The sequence below is a fragment of the Taeniopygia guttata genome, chromosome 2 (genome assembly GCF_048771995.1).
Source record: "Taeniopygia guttata chromosome 2, bTaeGut7.mat, whole genome shotgun sequence".
Taxonomy (NCBI): Eukaryota; Metazoa; Chordata; class Aves; order Passeriformes; family Estrildidae; genus Taeniopygia; species Taeniopygia guttata.
This window is the reverse complement of record NC_133026.1, coordinates 127,340,001-127,355,623: the sequence shown is the minus strand read 5'-3', so window position 1 is coordinate 127,355,623 and position 15,623 is coordinate 127,340,001. Positions and strand designations below refer to the sequence as shown.

The window sequence follows — 15,623 nt, the reverse complement described above, 5'->3', positions numbered from 1 at the left end:
TGTACCCCTATTTTCAGGGCTTCTAATGGTTTCAGGCTGAAACGTGATATGTTAAAAGTTTGTCTGTTAGCAATTTAAAAAAAAGAGGTTAGTGTGGGAGGTTTTTTTTAAGCTTTAGGGTTCTTACCTAGTTTAAATAAGAATTCCCGAAGGAAGGATAAAACCCAAGTACACCTGTTAAAAAAAGACTTCAACTATGCAAAGTAACCATTCTTAATTTAAAAAAGATTTTGTGCCTGTCAGCCCCCAGTGAAGCCTATGCTCATAAACCTGCAGAGTGTGCAATGAAGTCAGCAAGTTCGCATCTCTGCAGCTGCTCTGGCTGTTTGCAGGGCATTGACAGCATCTGCCTGTGCCTGGAAAGCACCCTGGGCAGACGTTGTGCTTGTGCAAAGTTTTCTTAACACTGAAACTCTGCCTGAGCACAGGAGTTTCCTGGCGAGGATCCCACTCTGATGCTGGTGCTAAACCTTTGCTCTTCTGACACTGACATCAGAGCTTCCTTGTTTTCAGAGGGCCAGAAGGCAGCTCTTGAACTCCTTTGAGATAGTTGAGGAGCTATTTATACACCCAAACTTGCCCCCCTGCTTTTGAACACCTGTATAACCATGAAGTCTGCAGCAGCTGTCTGAGCAGCAGTTAATGATTAAATGGCAAATATGCAGCAGTGTTGATGCTTTCTGATCAAATCTCCTGTAAATTTTTGCTGCTTTCCAGTGTATTTTAAACTAGATATACAGCATACAGCTAAAAATGTTATGCTGTTATCTTGTTGTATCAGACAAGAAGCTGTGTTTTGTGTGTAACGTGGGTTTATCATGTAAAGTCTACAGTTGTCAATATGTTAATGGTTTTAGAACTATTGCGTTTTAGGTGAAAAATAGTAAAACATTGTACATGTTCCTGGTTTTGTCCAAGGAAAGTGTAGTATTTGTAACTCAGTGCCCAAGAATATTTTCATATTGTCATATTTATGTTAACATTTTAAATGGAAAATACAAAAAAATATGCAATCCTAGGAAATCTCACTAAAAGGAGCATTATTCTGTTGAATTTCAAAAACTTCAGTCCTCTTGCAAAATCTAGAGTTTGATGTCGTTTGGCATCAGGTTATTTATGACTCATGGATTCAATACAAGAGAAGAAAAAGGTTTATTCGTAATTAACACAAGTTAGTTGAAGCTTTTGGGTTGAATTATGAAGTTGGATGTGCACTCACTCTGCATGTATTCAAAAGTGGTAGTGTGCAGGACCTGTGATTTCGTCTTGTGAACATCTATGTTATCAGTTCCTTTGAAACAAAGTTTTTCCTTTGGTCCCATTTCCAGTCTCTTATTTTCAGGCTGATGTGGGTTTAAATCAAGTGATTGTGCATGTGAAATGGAGACTGGAAGAAGTGTAACTCTGCAGGATGCATACCTCTAACTGTTACTAAGTCTAGTCAAACATCAGAAAGCATACTGCTTTCATAAATCATGGTCCTGCATTTTTAGGAGGCTGGTCTCAAACTGGAGGTATCCACAGTTTCATGATGAAGGCAGTAAAGGTGCAATTCAGCTCTGTAAGAATAGGCCTCTGATGCCATTTGAGATGCTGGGCAGCAACTCCCACTCTAAGAGACTACAAATCCCTCACACACTATTTCTTTTGGTGCAGTGTGGATCTCTTCATGTATCAAATGTCTGTAAAGGCCAATGTGCAGAGAGGTGAATCAAGGATGAAATTCTGTTTGGAATCCTGAATCTATTACATGAATGTGGCATAAAAACAGTTAATAAGCAAACTCAAAAGCATGTGGAGAAGGGATTCACTTTAAACTGTTGGAGATTGGTAGACTCCAGTGTAATTCTTTAAAATATACCAATATACCACATGTGCTTTTGTGGCTGCTGGAGCAAGGACATAGTATCCAGTACCTCATGAGTTAAAGCCATGTAAGCCCACTTCAGTTTTATACACCAGTAGAAAGTGATCATCAGTGCCCTGATTCACCTCATTGAATTATGGATATGGGGATGAAGAATCCAAGACAAGTTCTTGGCGTTCCTCAGTAGTCAAGAAGGAGGGAGGCAGGTATTGAGGATCAGTCAGATTACAGGTTGGATGACTTGCTCTCTGGGAGCACAAACTTCCCTTTACTAAATACAGAGAGGGTCACAGGCCCATTGTGGGCTGCTGCAATAGCTTCTTCTGTGTCATGTAGGAACTGTCATCCTTCCAGCCATCCCTGTCAATTATGCCCGATGCCCATGGCAGTTCAGCTGAAAGCTCTGGAGTTACAGAAGAGGAATGAAATGACCATCCTTTGTCTCTATAAAGGCAATAAGGGTCCTGCACATTGTATAGAGTAGTCCTGAGACACATGATGCATTTTGGGATATAATGCTGAGATAACTCTTTGCCACCAACTGCCAACGGCCGCCCTCACCAGAGTCAGCCTGAAACTGAGATGATCCAAAATATTGTGGTGGTACAGGACTGCACATCTGCCCACCACCTTTCTTTTCTCATCATGTGGACAAAAGGTGTTAATGATGTGAGGGAGGTGACCAGGAGCTGGATGTGGAATCGTCATTTTTAGGTGAAAGATAAGCTCCTCTTTTGAGTCTGCTCCAAGGGCTTCAGACCATGCTGAGTAATGCCTGTTTTGCACACAAGCTGTTTGCTTCCTGGAGGTTCTCTCGTGTGTTAATGCTGCTCAAAGGGAAGGAAGATTTCAGTTGCATTCCTAAAATTACAGTGAATTTGTGCCAGGAGTGCTTAGCAATGCTGGGAAGGCAGAGGATACAGGTACACGCATCTTAGCTACTTGATTTTAAAAACTTGCAGATTTCTGCTATGTGTTACTGGAATCTAGTCACTCTTCCCTTCTCTGGAAGCACAGGGAAAGGAAGAGTGCTGGTATCATTCTTGTTCTTCATAGCTTAAGGCAAATAAAAATCTCCTTTGCCATCACAAACAGATCTTAAACTATGAAGCTTACATTCTATGTCTATAAAATATCAGTAGTATTTAGTTTGAGAAGCTATGAAGAAGATCAATGATAATTTTTTTTTTCTGGTTATTTACATGTTCATGAGTTTGTAGTATATTTAAATAATGGTGGTACATTGTGACCTGAGATATTTTAACTTATTTATTTTCACACCTAGTCTAGCACAATACAAATCCTGTCATCAAAGTTAATGGAAATAATAAATTCTAATCCATAGTTTAAGCCAGTCAAAAAGTATCAGTCAGGCACATGGCCTCATAAGCACTTTCAGGCATCCTCATGTAAGAGCATGAAGAGAATGCCAGAAATATTGCAAAAATCTTATGCAATATAGAAGATAAAATTTTCAATTTCTATATTTGGACTGAAAAGAAGTAGATTATCTGGGATGAAAAACTGCAATTAGAAGTCCATGTAAAAATGTTGGAGCATTTTGCTTCTATTTATTATAAGAAACTGGCATTTCTAACTACTGCAAACACCTAACTGTAAACTAAATTTATGTAATGTAACAAAAGTGCATCATGTCATTCAAAGATCATTTCAATTAGTAGCAAATATCAGCAAGAACACAGATTTTCTTAAAGAAATCTGCTTTGTCAGTAACTGCAGTTCATAGACACGAAACACCTGTATTTAAGTTGCCTCATTTTTCTGAAAATGGTAATAAAATTGCATCTGTATGTTTGCCTGTGTATATTTCTTTTTTCGTGATCAGTGAATGGTTACAGTTGGTAATAAATATTCAAGCACCTTGCAAATGTCCTACCAATTCCCTTTGCTGATCTCTGTGTGCCTGTGGGACTAGAATAGGAATGCATAATTTAAATATAAATTGCCTGATTTGCATATACAATTAGACTAGCTGTAGCTTTGATCGTAAGCAAAAATTATTGTCCTGTATTGCCACTTAGATAGAATTTTAATTCACCTTGAATATTCAAAGAAAATTAAGCCTTGGCTGTATGGTTGAAGGGTATGATTTTTTCCTCTCCTGAGGCTTTCCCTAAACAACATTTATGGTAGGGTAATCTAAGGGCATATTTTCAGCCTCATAAAAATAAAGGCATAAGTTTTATCTCTAAATCCCTCCCCACTCCTTGAAAACTTCAGTTGAAACATTTCTTGCAGATATGCACACATGTAACATGCACACATACTCCTCAAGAGAGCTCTTCTTTCATTTTAGTTCAGTTTTAGTCAATACAAGGCTTAAAGTTAAGATTTTATTGTAATTTGCTTAATAACTGAAAATGGAGACTTCATGTAGACATTATTTTTGAAATAACACCTGTAGAGCTATCAAATGTAGCTCAGGAGAATGAGTATCTCTGCATCAGAGTTATGTCTGCATGTTTGTGCACACAAGTACGTGGGCTAAATACATGGCCTAAAACTCAAACACATAACACTGTTTCTAATACTTAGATTTTAATCTACAGTAAAACATTTTTAATAGAAATCTGTGGCTTTAATTAAACAGAACATTTAATTAAGGTGGGTTTTAAGTGCATGAAACAATTAAGTGCAAACACTTGAATGAAACATGTCATAATTAGTTTTAATAGAGTGTTAATTGGTACTAGGTTTGCCAAGTTAATAATTACCGCTTATTAAATTTTCAATTAATCATTGTCATTTTGCTTTGAATAAAGATGAAAATTAGATAAACTAATTCAGGGGGAGGATGGTTTCCGTGTTAATTAGAGCAGTTAATTAAAAAAAAAAAGAAATTACTTGTTTTAGTTGTCAATTAAAAGACTGTTCATTAGTAAAATCTTTGCACTCTTCCTGCATCAAAAGCCAATAACTAATTTGAGACAATCCGTGTTTTCTGGAATAAAAGATATGACACTAGTATGTACCAAAGAAAGGACTCATACTACCATAGTTGTTTTACAAGAAGCTTGAAGGTTTGAGTTTAATGAAGTGGGGTGCCCCTGCTCAGTGTTAATTGTGCTCCAAAGTCTTGCAGGGCAGGGTGTGCTCAAGAGCTCAGAAGAGCCAAGTAGTCAAGTCCTCAAGTATAAACACAGATTTGAAGGACAGATCAAGAGGTCAAATGAATGTTAATAAACAATTTTTTTAAATGAAATGATATGTTAAAGAAAAGACACTAGACCAGCGGTTTAAAATTTTTAAGTAAACTCTTGGTGTTTTTTTAAATGTTGTATATTTATTTTTTTAGCATATGGGGAGAAAAAATCGTTAAAAGCCATAAATCCCGTCTTTATTTCCCTGTGCTTAAAAATACATTTTTTAAAAAGTCTGTAATATGTCTTAAATAATAATTATTGTCAAGTATATGCATATATCTGCTGTGCTGAAAAACTAATTTTTCAGTGTTCAAAAAGATTGCAAATAAAATGGACCAGAGATCTGAAATCATTGTACCAAAAGAAGTACTGCTTGAGAATCAAAATAGCAAGAATCATTACTAGTGGTAGAGACTTCGATGATGGGGAAGAAGAGAAGCACCTCAGTGCTTCTTGGGGATTCTTGAGGAACCAGGTTCCTCTGTGTCCTACTCAGAATGCAGAGTGCCATTATAATTAATCTCAGGAGTGGCACATTCCCCACGTCGGTCCCAGGAAGGGTGTCCGGATGTGCTGTGCTGACGCGGTGTCTCCCTGCTTTGCAGAGGAAGCTGTCAATGAAGTGAAGCGGCAGGCGATGGCCGAGCTGCAGAAGGCGGTGTCGGAGGCCGAGCGGAAGGCTCACGACATGATCACTTCGGAGAGGGCCAAGATGGAGCGCACGGTGGCCGAAGCCAAGCGCCAGGCGGCAGAGGACGCCCTGGCTGTCATCAACCAGCAGGAGGATTCAAGTGAGGTAAGGGCCTTGCTGGGCAGGCTCCTGTGCCTGCAAACCGTAGGTGTGTCCGAGCTGGCTTTAACCTGTGTGACACAGGGCATCAGAGCCTGCTACTAACTCTTTGCACAGCTGTTCTGGGTGTGTATTTCAGGCATGCACCAAGTTCCAAATTCTCTTGACTATGTTGTAATCTGAGCCCAAAATAACTAGTGAACTCGAGCTCTGTTCTCGCCTTTTAACTGCTGCTCAGGGTTACATATAATGTTCTAACTTGACTTTTCAGTAGCTTCATTTTAAAGCTCTTCAAAATACCATACTGAATAGATAAAAAGATGCTCGGTGGAAAACATTTGACACTGAAAACTAATAAATTATTACTTATTATTATTATTATTATTAGTAGTAGTAGTAGTAGTAGTAGTAGTAGTAGTATATATTATTATCACTGAAACAAAGAAATTATTCATGAAATAGATTGTGGAGCAAGGTGGCTAAAAACTTGTCTGGGAAAAGTGTTGGATGTAGAAGTGATTAGCAAAAGATGATAGTTCCTTCAGGACAGAATGTGAATGTAAATTTACAACTGTTTCCTTATTTTGAATGTATTGCTTTGGCTGCAGGGAATATTTCAGAGTTGAGGAGTGGGCAAAGATCATTTGGTAAAAGAAAGAATAGACTGAGAGATCAAAGAGTAAAACAAGAATAGGTATGTTAAGCCTTGATGTACTTTCAGACCTGAGAGTGGAAACCTTGAATTGTTATGATACAGGACATCTGACACCATGACTATGTGGAAACTGGGAGTGAAAGAGCAGTGTGTGTTTGACCAGTGCTGCATCAGTCTAGATAGCAATTAGATTTTATGCTTGTTAAAAAAAAAAAAAAAAGAGTCCCAAGTTAAAACTGCCTTTAAAAACGGACCTAACAAGGAAATTTTGTCAATTAGAAGTTATTTGTATATAATCTCCATTTCTCAAGACCACTGAAATGAAAGAGTCTTACTTTAATGAAGTATTTATTGTTAGTATACTAACATCTTGACTGTAGTAAACCCACTTTTTGAAATAACTTCTAAACAGCAGGGAGTTGGGGAAATGAGTAGTTTCAGTACTCCCTTCAGATGTGACAGTCCCTATTACATGGGGACATGCATTTGTGTATGCTCATGTCTAAACACTTTGCATGGGCTGGATGAGCAGTGTTGTAGAAGAGTCACTTCAGTTGAGAGATGCAGATGAGCTACCTGCAGCATGCTGAGAACACTGGCAGAAATCACCAGCACATAAGTCAGTGGCATGCTGCAGTATGCATCTGTAATTTGAGGGAGCGTAAGTTTTTAATTCCTACCAGGCTTCTCTAGAGATGAAAGACCATTGTGGGATCACTGAATGCCCAGAGTTTCTCCTTAATGTGTAGCAGATGAATAACAAGGAGACAAAAGGAATTGATTTTCAGCATCTGAAAGTTTCTCAGGAAGAAAGGGACTAGGGGAAGTATATGTACCCTAAATACTAGCTGTTCCATTGTAGATTAAATGAGACATAAATTCAATTTATTGGACTTTTGTATCTAAGATACTCAAGGACATTTTCCTGCACTGTTTGTAGAAAGGGCATTTTTCTGACATCGTATCATTAAAGAGCTTTCATTTTCTACGTGTATATATACAAGAGATTTCTTATTGTTATAAAACCAAAATTCCAAAGGTAAAACCTTTGGAGGAAACAGCAGTATAAATCTATTTAGTGAACTGATATAGCGTGAGCAGGACAGAGGAAGTACTTATGTGCCAGTACATCCAGCCCATTTTTCCACAAGCAAATGTATATCCAAAGGAATGTGTAGAGAGTTTGTGTTGCTTTGATTAAGTTCTGAGTAGTTAAAGCTCTAGAAAAAGCCATGTAACTACATCTTTACTTCTTCTTCAGCAGAACTGATTATAAGGTTTTTCACTTCTTGGGAGCAGTGCACTTCTTTGGGCAAACAATTACTTTAATTGCATTCTAATGAACTGTGGCTGTTAAGGTTATAAACGTTCTAAGGGCTTTGCGTCCCCAGGGAGGTTAAAAGCCTCCTGGACTTAGAAATGAGGTCTAGTGTCCTGATCCTGCAACTTTCACCCCTGTGGTCATCAGAGTGGCTATTTTGAGGTACAAGTTTCAGTAAGCCATCAGAGAGAAATCAAGTTTGACAGTTTGTATTTACAGGTGATTGATTAACTGTGAAGGGAGATGATTGCAATGCTTATTTGGTTAGATATATCTATTTATAAGAAGTTCCTCTTTGGCTTCTAATTATGACAAACTCCAAACACTTAGGGCAATGCTTCTCACAGTTACCTGTTAACTCAGGTTGGTTTGGATTCCTTTGATGATGGCTTCTGTAAGAGTGGACTGTACTTTTCCTTCATCTTTGGGGACAGGAGATCAGTTTGCCAGTGTCTGAAAAGTGTTTCTTCAGAGATGAGACTGTGTTTTTCAGGTTTGAGGAATAAAACTACACATTTGTTTTGGTATTAATTATCTCTTGGATCTCTCTGTGGACATTGCTCCTGATTTGTCTAGGTTTTAAATCTACATAAACTCTCTGTTTACAGCTTTCAGCAGAACACTTACAGCAACACAGATTCCTGTGCACTTAAGGCACCAGAGTAAAATTTCTAGAGCTAAAATATTTCCAGTTTCAAATCTGAGACTGTTCCAGTGCAGCCTCTAAATTCTTGCAGGTCCAGGGGGAATGCTGAGCACCTCTCCTCATTCCTTATCCTTGCTGGGGCATTGCTCCAAGGCGTGCAAGAAAGCTCACTATACGCTGCTGTATAACCTCCATGTAGTTCCTGACAGACAATATTTCTCTCGTGGGTGTCATTATTTCTTTTGGCTGTTGTAACTATGAATGGAGATGAGAATTTGATGTCAGATTCGTAATATATCAGATACAATTTTCTACTGATATGCCACTCCCTGTCTATTGGCAAGGTTTCTCCCTTGATTTGTTATTCAGTAAAATGCAGCCTGGACCTGGCTGAAGCTTCTTGAAGCTGTTCTGGTGTGAGAATTTTATGGTATGATTTTTATTGCAGTCTGCTCAAAGTGATAACTAGTACCAAGACTCAGGATTTTTGTGATTATTATAACGCAGCCCCCTAATCCAAGACCTTTCAGAGCTCTCACAAAGAAAAGTAGATTAGATTTTTGATATTTTTTGTTGATGTTGCTGATTTCTGTGTTGGGTTGGGGTTTTTTTCTGGTTTTGCTTGGTTTTTTTGGTATTCTGTTTTGCTTTGACTTAAACCCAGAAAAAAGTAGGATCCCTGAGTGCAAGATTGTCTTCAAGAAAAAAAGTGAAGTTGGGCATATTAAGATGACAATATCAAAATTCCAAAATTAAGGGAGCACAAGACAGTAAGCAGACTAATAGGGGAGGTGCAATATTCAGAAGCATCCTGATTTTTAAGAAGTGGTCTTCAAGATTTTGAGAATGACCACATTACATAGCATAGGTAGAATTTCTGACTCTGACTTGAACTCCTTTGTTGAACTGTTGTTCTTCACTTAATCTTAGAGTTGTTCAGCATGGTTTAACAGCACTCCCACTGTTTCAGTGTCTGTGCATTTACTTTCTAAACATTTTCATAGTTCTTAACGTAAGACCTTGCAACTGAGCAGCTGATGTTCATGCTTTTCTGTTGAGGACTAGCTGACTGAGCAGACTGCTGCTGGAAAGCAAAAGGAATAGGACAAAGCCTACCTGTCAGCATGGCTGTTCAGAGCCACGAATTATTTCTTTACCAGTTCCTTACAGTTGCTTGACAAAAAATGACCCATTCATCAGTAGTTGGCTTGGCTAAGTACAGAAACATGTGCGAGCAGCCTACTCTACAATGACTGCTGTGCTTGCTTTGGCTGCAATGTGCTGCTTTGCAAATCAATTTTAATAGTGAGGGTGAACAGTTTAGCAAAGAGACTGACTGCCCAGATTGTAATGGGGGGTGGGATCATCAAAACATCTGTCTTTCTGGTTTGGTATAAAATGCCACTGAAAAATCTGACACTCAGTGTTATCCCTCAGTTTTGAGTAGGCTGGGGGCTGGGGACAGGGAAGGAACACAAATGTTTCAGTTCTCTCTACTTAAAGCAGATGCTGACATCTGCTCAGATAAAACAAGTATGTAACTGGTCCAACACTGCTTTTAGGAGATGTGTAATGTTAGGGCTTGTTTATATTGCAGCAGTTCATGTTGTATGTGAATATCATACCTGACATTTTGAAGACAGCTGGGTTCAATCTCTGCTGACCAATCCACTGAGACCAGGACCATGCCAGCAAACCTGACTCTGAGCATCAGATGGTGTGATTCAGGCAAGCCTAGTTTTCAGGCTTGTATTAAATTTAATACCTATGTCAGCTAATGTTTAATTTTTTGGCAGAGCGTCTCTTGGAAAGCAGCACATCATCCCCTGCAGTGGTGGGTAGTACAGAGGCACCAGAGCCATGTGTTCTGCACAGGATCAGTCCAGATGTGATGTGAGCATTGGCACTGCCCCAGACTGCTAAGCTAAGCCTGGCTCACCAGCTTGCACGGCTCTTCTTGGGCTGCTCCACACTTGTGTTTGCAGGATTTAGCTACTCTCACTGATTTGTATGAAAGTCCTTGTATTTCACTCAATAAACAGTGACTTGGGCAAGCCTGGAGTGTTCTGTGATAGGTGTAACTTTACTAGAAACATCTAAAAGTTTGAATGTCATTTTGACAGTGTGGGAATTTCCAAAGTACCAATATATTTCCCTTTCTAATGACTCTTGTATAAAATTCTCATAAACAACTTTGCTGGATTTTTACACTGCTATTCAGCAGCTCATACAGTTCTCATTTACGCCCCTGTGGTTTCAGTGCTTTCTAGATGTTCCTTTTCTTGTGGTTAGCAGTGGTAGAGTTTTGAATGTCATGGGCATTGCAGAACTGAGAAAAATCTGGGTTCTTCATACCAGCTATGCTTCCTTTCATGGTAAACTGGGGAAATCCAGAATTTCTCAAAGATGACCGAACAAAGGAAATTTTTTATTTATTTAAGCAAGCTCTATACTAAGTCTCAGTTGGGGTGTCAGAGGAAAGCAAATGCTCAAGTCTGGTTGAATATTTCAGAGATGAAAGCAACAGGATGGGCAAAATTACTGACAAGTGTATGTTTTGGTACTGGAGAACACAGAAATGGAGATCTTTTAAGAATTTTGATGAGGGGAGACAAGGAGAGTTTGAAGACGGAAGCTTAAGTGCGTGAGAATTGAGAGTTTGACCTAAGATAAGGCTCTGACCTAAGACTGATGTTCCTTGTCAGTTGAAAGAGGAGGATGAAATATGATCAGTGGCATAAATTCGGAGTGAGATCCCCATCTGGTGTAATTTAGCTCAATTTCATTGAATTAATCAATTTTCAAGGTAGTGAAGTTAAATTGAATTACATAGACTGAGAATCTAGCTTTTTGTATAACCTCACTGTATCACAGGCAAATCAACATAAAGTGCAGTCCAGTCCTTCTCAGAGTTTTAGCTATGTCTGGAACTCTGTAGCATGAGCTGGAAGTGCAGTGCAGTAGGTCACTACCTAAAGACAGAATATATAGACCAGCAGAGGCTTTGAGAGATTGGCTTCTCCCTTTTCCAATCCATTATCAACTATAGCTGTACCATTCCCCCTGCTTTTCCTGTGCTTTAATGATGGGGATTCTCCAACATCTCTAGGCAGTTTGCTCCTGTTCTTAACAGAATTTTGATCATATTAGTTCTGCTAATCCATGTAGAGGTGGATGTAGACATTCACTGCAGTGATGTTTTGGTGTTACCGCCCCTTTTAGGCTACCATCTTATATTTAAGAGTCTGAGTTCATTCAGTCTCTTCTCACAGTTTATGTTTGTCTGACTTCTGATTAAACTGGCTGCCTTTCATCAGGTTCTTTCAAAGTCTTGTTTGTCTTGCTTGATTTTCTGTATTTGAAGTGCATCATCTCAACCTTGATAGGCCTCCCAGCTGGATCTTGCCAGTGATAGGCAACAGTCTTAAAGGCAGTAAGGCAGTCCTTAGTTGTGGCCATATGCCCTTGTATGAAGATTGCCATCTCGTCACCAGCATGACACTGTGGCCATCTGTTGTTCAAGATGCTGTGTACACACCTCAGTGAGGGTGCTCCATTTTGCTGATACCTGCTAGAGCATCCCAGGAAGGAAAATACCCTGGGTATGTTCAGTCCCATAGCTTTGTGACAGCTAGATCTGCTGGAAAGACAGGAGCAGCAGGGCCATAAAGCACAGCCCAGGCTATTAGCTGGCATCTCAAGCCTGTCTTTTCTTTGGTAGAATTTGGGGCTATCAGCCAGTGCTGTGAGCAGAAGACATTTGTTTCCAAAGTTTGTGGTACCCAAGCCTGATCTTTGCTGCTCTTTTTCACTATTTGCACATGAGAATGAGCAACGAATGGTCACAATGATGAGGGCTGTGTGGGACAGGGAGTTCTGCGCATCAAATCCAGCTGCTGTCTCAGTACAAGCTCCCTGTGATGTGTGTGTTTGTTTATGTTAATTTGTACTGTAGTAATTTTAAAACACAATAAGTTGCTGCATAAATGTGAGATGTAAAATTTATTTTGAAATTCTTGTATTTTATGTGGTTTTATTCCCACAATTACACTAAAGCTGTAATGACCTGTTAAATTAGAACTAATATGTCCAATGAACAAAATCACATACCAAACAATCTAGGACTCATTAAGTAATCATGTAAGGAGCCAGCTTAGTACTTCACCACTTCATTAAAATCTTGCACCTATGTATCACTTTTCATGTTCTGTGCAGTCTGATAGTTAACTGTCTATTTTAATAAGAAAGTTGAACCAATACTGTTAGAATTAAACTACTGACATCAATACAGATCATGTGGTAAGATACTGAAATACTGTGTGGTGGCTCTGGTCACATCTGGAGTCAGATCTCTATGTGCTCTTCAAAAAGAGAAGCAGAGTGAAGATTCTTTGAATGCTGGCCTATATTAACTGAACAGATGCTTGAATAAGTTTGACACCCTCACAGTAATTCCCACACAAATAAAGCATCAACTTCAATGTTGCAAACACTTCTGCACAAGGGAGGAATTCCTGCACCTGGGCATTTGCTGGCTGGCTTCAGCATAATTCCACGTGGGAGGAAGGTGTCTTTTCAGAAAAGTATGCATGGGGATGTTTGTACATGTGCATTTGTTTTCAGATAAGGGAATAAAGGGAAATATGTATCAAACCCATGGCTGGCAATTTAGTTGGAAGCAAATAGCTGGGAGGTCAGCACGCATGGCAGTATGTGGAAACTGTGCAAGTACAGCTGGACCAGAATTGCACCATGTTTACTGATCATGATACAAGCAAAATGAAGCTTTCATTAATATGAAAGAAACAAAGAAATATTGTAATATAGAAATAGAATATATACGGAAGAATATAAAATAAAATAAAGATACATATAAAATACAAAACATAAATATATTAATATCCCACATAATAAATATTATAATAAGGAAATATTAGTATAGCAAAAGAAGGCGAATACAGGTACATCACATTTAGTCATCTTTCTGGTTAGCAGGATGAAATGCTAATATAAAATGCTAATGCAAAAATATCAGGTCATTTTGGTGTATGCATAAATATATCTATATGTGTACATGTCCATGTACAGTGGTCTAAATTACTGACAGTTATTTTTCATTGTGGAGATAAAAGATTGTTTTAAGAAAAGGTGCTTGCAAATAGTATAGATATTCTTTTCCAAAGGTGGATTTACCTCTCTGGCATTGGACAGAGTGTGAGCAAATGAACCTGAAACAATGACTACTGAATGAAAACCAGGTGATGCCTGGTTCAGACAAGGAGTCTGAATTCCTGACATTTAACTACCAGAAACATCTGTTTCTGTGTGTTGGTAATTCCACTTTTTTTTTTTTTTAAGTGTTTTTAAAGATGGGAACAATTTTATGAATTAAAAAAAAAGTCCCCAACACATATATCTGTAATTACCTGGTTTAGTCTGTGTGTTTAATCAGTATGAATTGAGAATGCCATGTACCTTTGATTTCAATCTCAAAGAACAATTGGGCACAGAACAGTCACTCTTGCCCCATTTGCCAGTATGTGCCTATGCAAAAAACCCAAAAAACCAGAGCAACCAATCCCCCAAAACAATGAAAACCAGGAAAAAGAGGGAACATGGAACTAACACAGGAATATTTTCTAAAGCCACTTGATACTGATTAAAATTCTAATTTCCATAAAATACCGGTTTGGGTTTAGGTCTTTGTTTCATTCTGGAATTCGGATTTTTTTTTTTAAAGTAGCTGAGGAATATCACTTAAGGATTGGCTGTGTTCCAGCATCCAGCTGGCAGAGCTATAGAGTATGTTAAAGTGAATACACATATTCTGCAGTAGCTTCCCCATCCTGCCAAAGATTTAGATTCTAGCTTAACTGTTCACTGCCAGAAGTGCCACTGAGTCAAATGGTATTACTCAGATGATTAAAAATTAGGTTTTCCTAGGGTAGCAGGTTTTCCTAGGTCAGCAAGTTTTACCTATGTGTTAAGTCATTTTTTCCCACTTTGTCTTGCATTAGTTCCTCTCCACTTCTGGAGGAGCACTTTTTTTGTGTGTGCATGTTTCATTATTTGTTTTAATAAATTTGTAAGAGGAGCTAGCAGAGGTTTTACTGAAATGTTCTATTAGTCAGCATGCTGCTGGTTGCTGGATGTGGGACATACTTGGAGTTTGCATCATTAGTAATAGCAAAGAGCTGCTTCTGTTCTTGCCCAGCTTCCGAGACAGAGTCCTCCAGGTGACTGGAGCTCCTGTGGAACAGGTTCAGATACTCGAGGTAGCACTGACTGATTCCTCAGCTGTCCTTAGGCAGGGGGCTGACCCACAGTTCCCTGCCAGCTGTTTTTACTGTAAAATTTAGGACACTAGCTAATTTCTCCCATCTCCCTCCCGTTTTGCTTCTAGAGTTGCTGGAACTGTGGCCGGAAAGCTAGTGAAACCTGCAGTGGTTGCAACACAGCACGATACTGTGGCTCATTTTGCCAGCACAAGGACTGGGAGAAGCACCATCACATCTGTGGACAGACCCTCCAAGCCCAGCAGCAAGGAGAGACACCAGCAGTGAGCTCCTCCGTGACACCCAGCAGCGGGGCCGGGAGCCCCATCGACACTCCACCAGCAGCTACTCCAAGGTCCACCACCCCGGGAACCCCTTCCACCATAGACGCGACTCCTCGCTAAAACTGAACTCGAAACTCCGAAAACAAAAACACAACAGAAAATGAAACCAATTCCTCATCCTCAGATGCGCAAAGATTTTAACTGAACTGTCATATTTCAATACTTCAATAAAGAAAGAACTTACTGTATCTTGGGGTGGTAGAAAATACAGAAGGCCAGTAACGGGTCATAATGACTTATTGTGGATAACAAAGATATCTTTTCTTTAGAAAACTGAAAAGAGAGCAGAGAATATACACAAAATGATAGATTTGACCTCCTCCCTGTTATTTTCCAGTAGCTGGGATTTTAAACTAGATGACCTCATTAACAGATGCTTTACCAAACAGCAAACCAAGAGATTGCTAATTGCTGTTGAAAGCAAAATGCTAATATTAAAGTCACAATGTTCTTTATAACAATAATGGAAATTAAAAAAAAAAGAGAGAGAGAAAAAAATAACCCTCAAGGGCATGAGCATTGGATACAGCAGTAGACATTTTAACAAGAAGATGAATGGCG

General features: G+C 39.0%; 1 protein-coding gene across 5 annotated transcripts in view; it reads left to right on the top strand.

Annotated features, from left to right (window-relative positions):
* The window catches only part of RUNX1T1 (RUNX1 partner transcriptional co-repressor 1), a 115,962-nt gene that overhangs the window by 97,032 nt on the left and 3,307 nt on the right, over positions 1 to 15,623 (top strand). For all 5 annotated transcript variants that reach the window (XM_030266405.4, XM_030266404.4, XM_072924820.1 and 2 more), the window contains 2 exons: positions 5,637 to 5,827; positions 14,847 to 15,623. The exon at positions 14,847 to 15,623 is cut by the window's right edge and continues 3,307 nt beyond it. In XM_030266405.4, the coding sequence (XP_030122265.1) occupies positions 5,637 to 5,827; positions 14,847 to 15,122 (467 nt within the window). In that variant the 3' untranslated portion in view covers positions 15,123 to 15,623. The remainder of the gene's footprint in view (positions 1 to 5,636; positions 5,828 to 14,846) is intronic.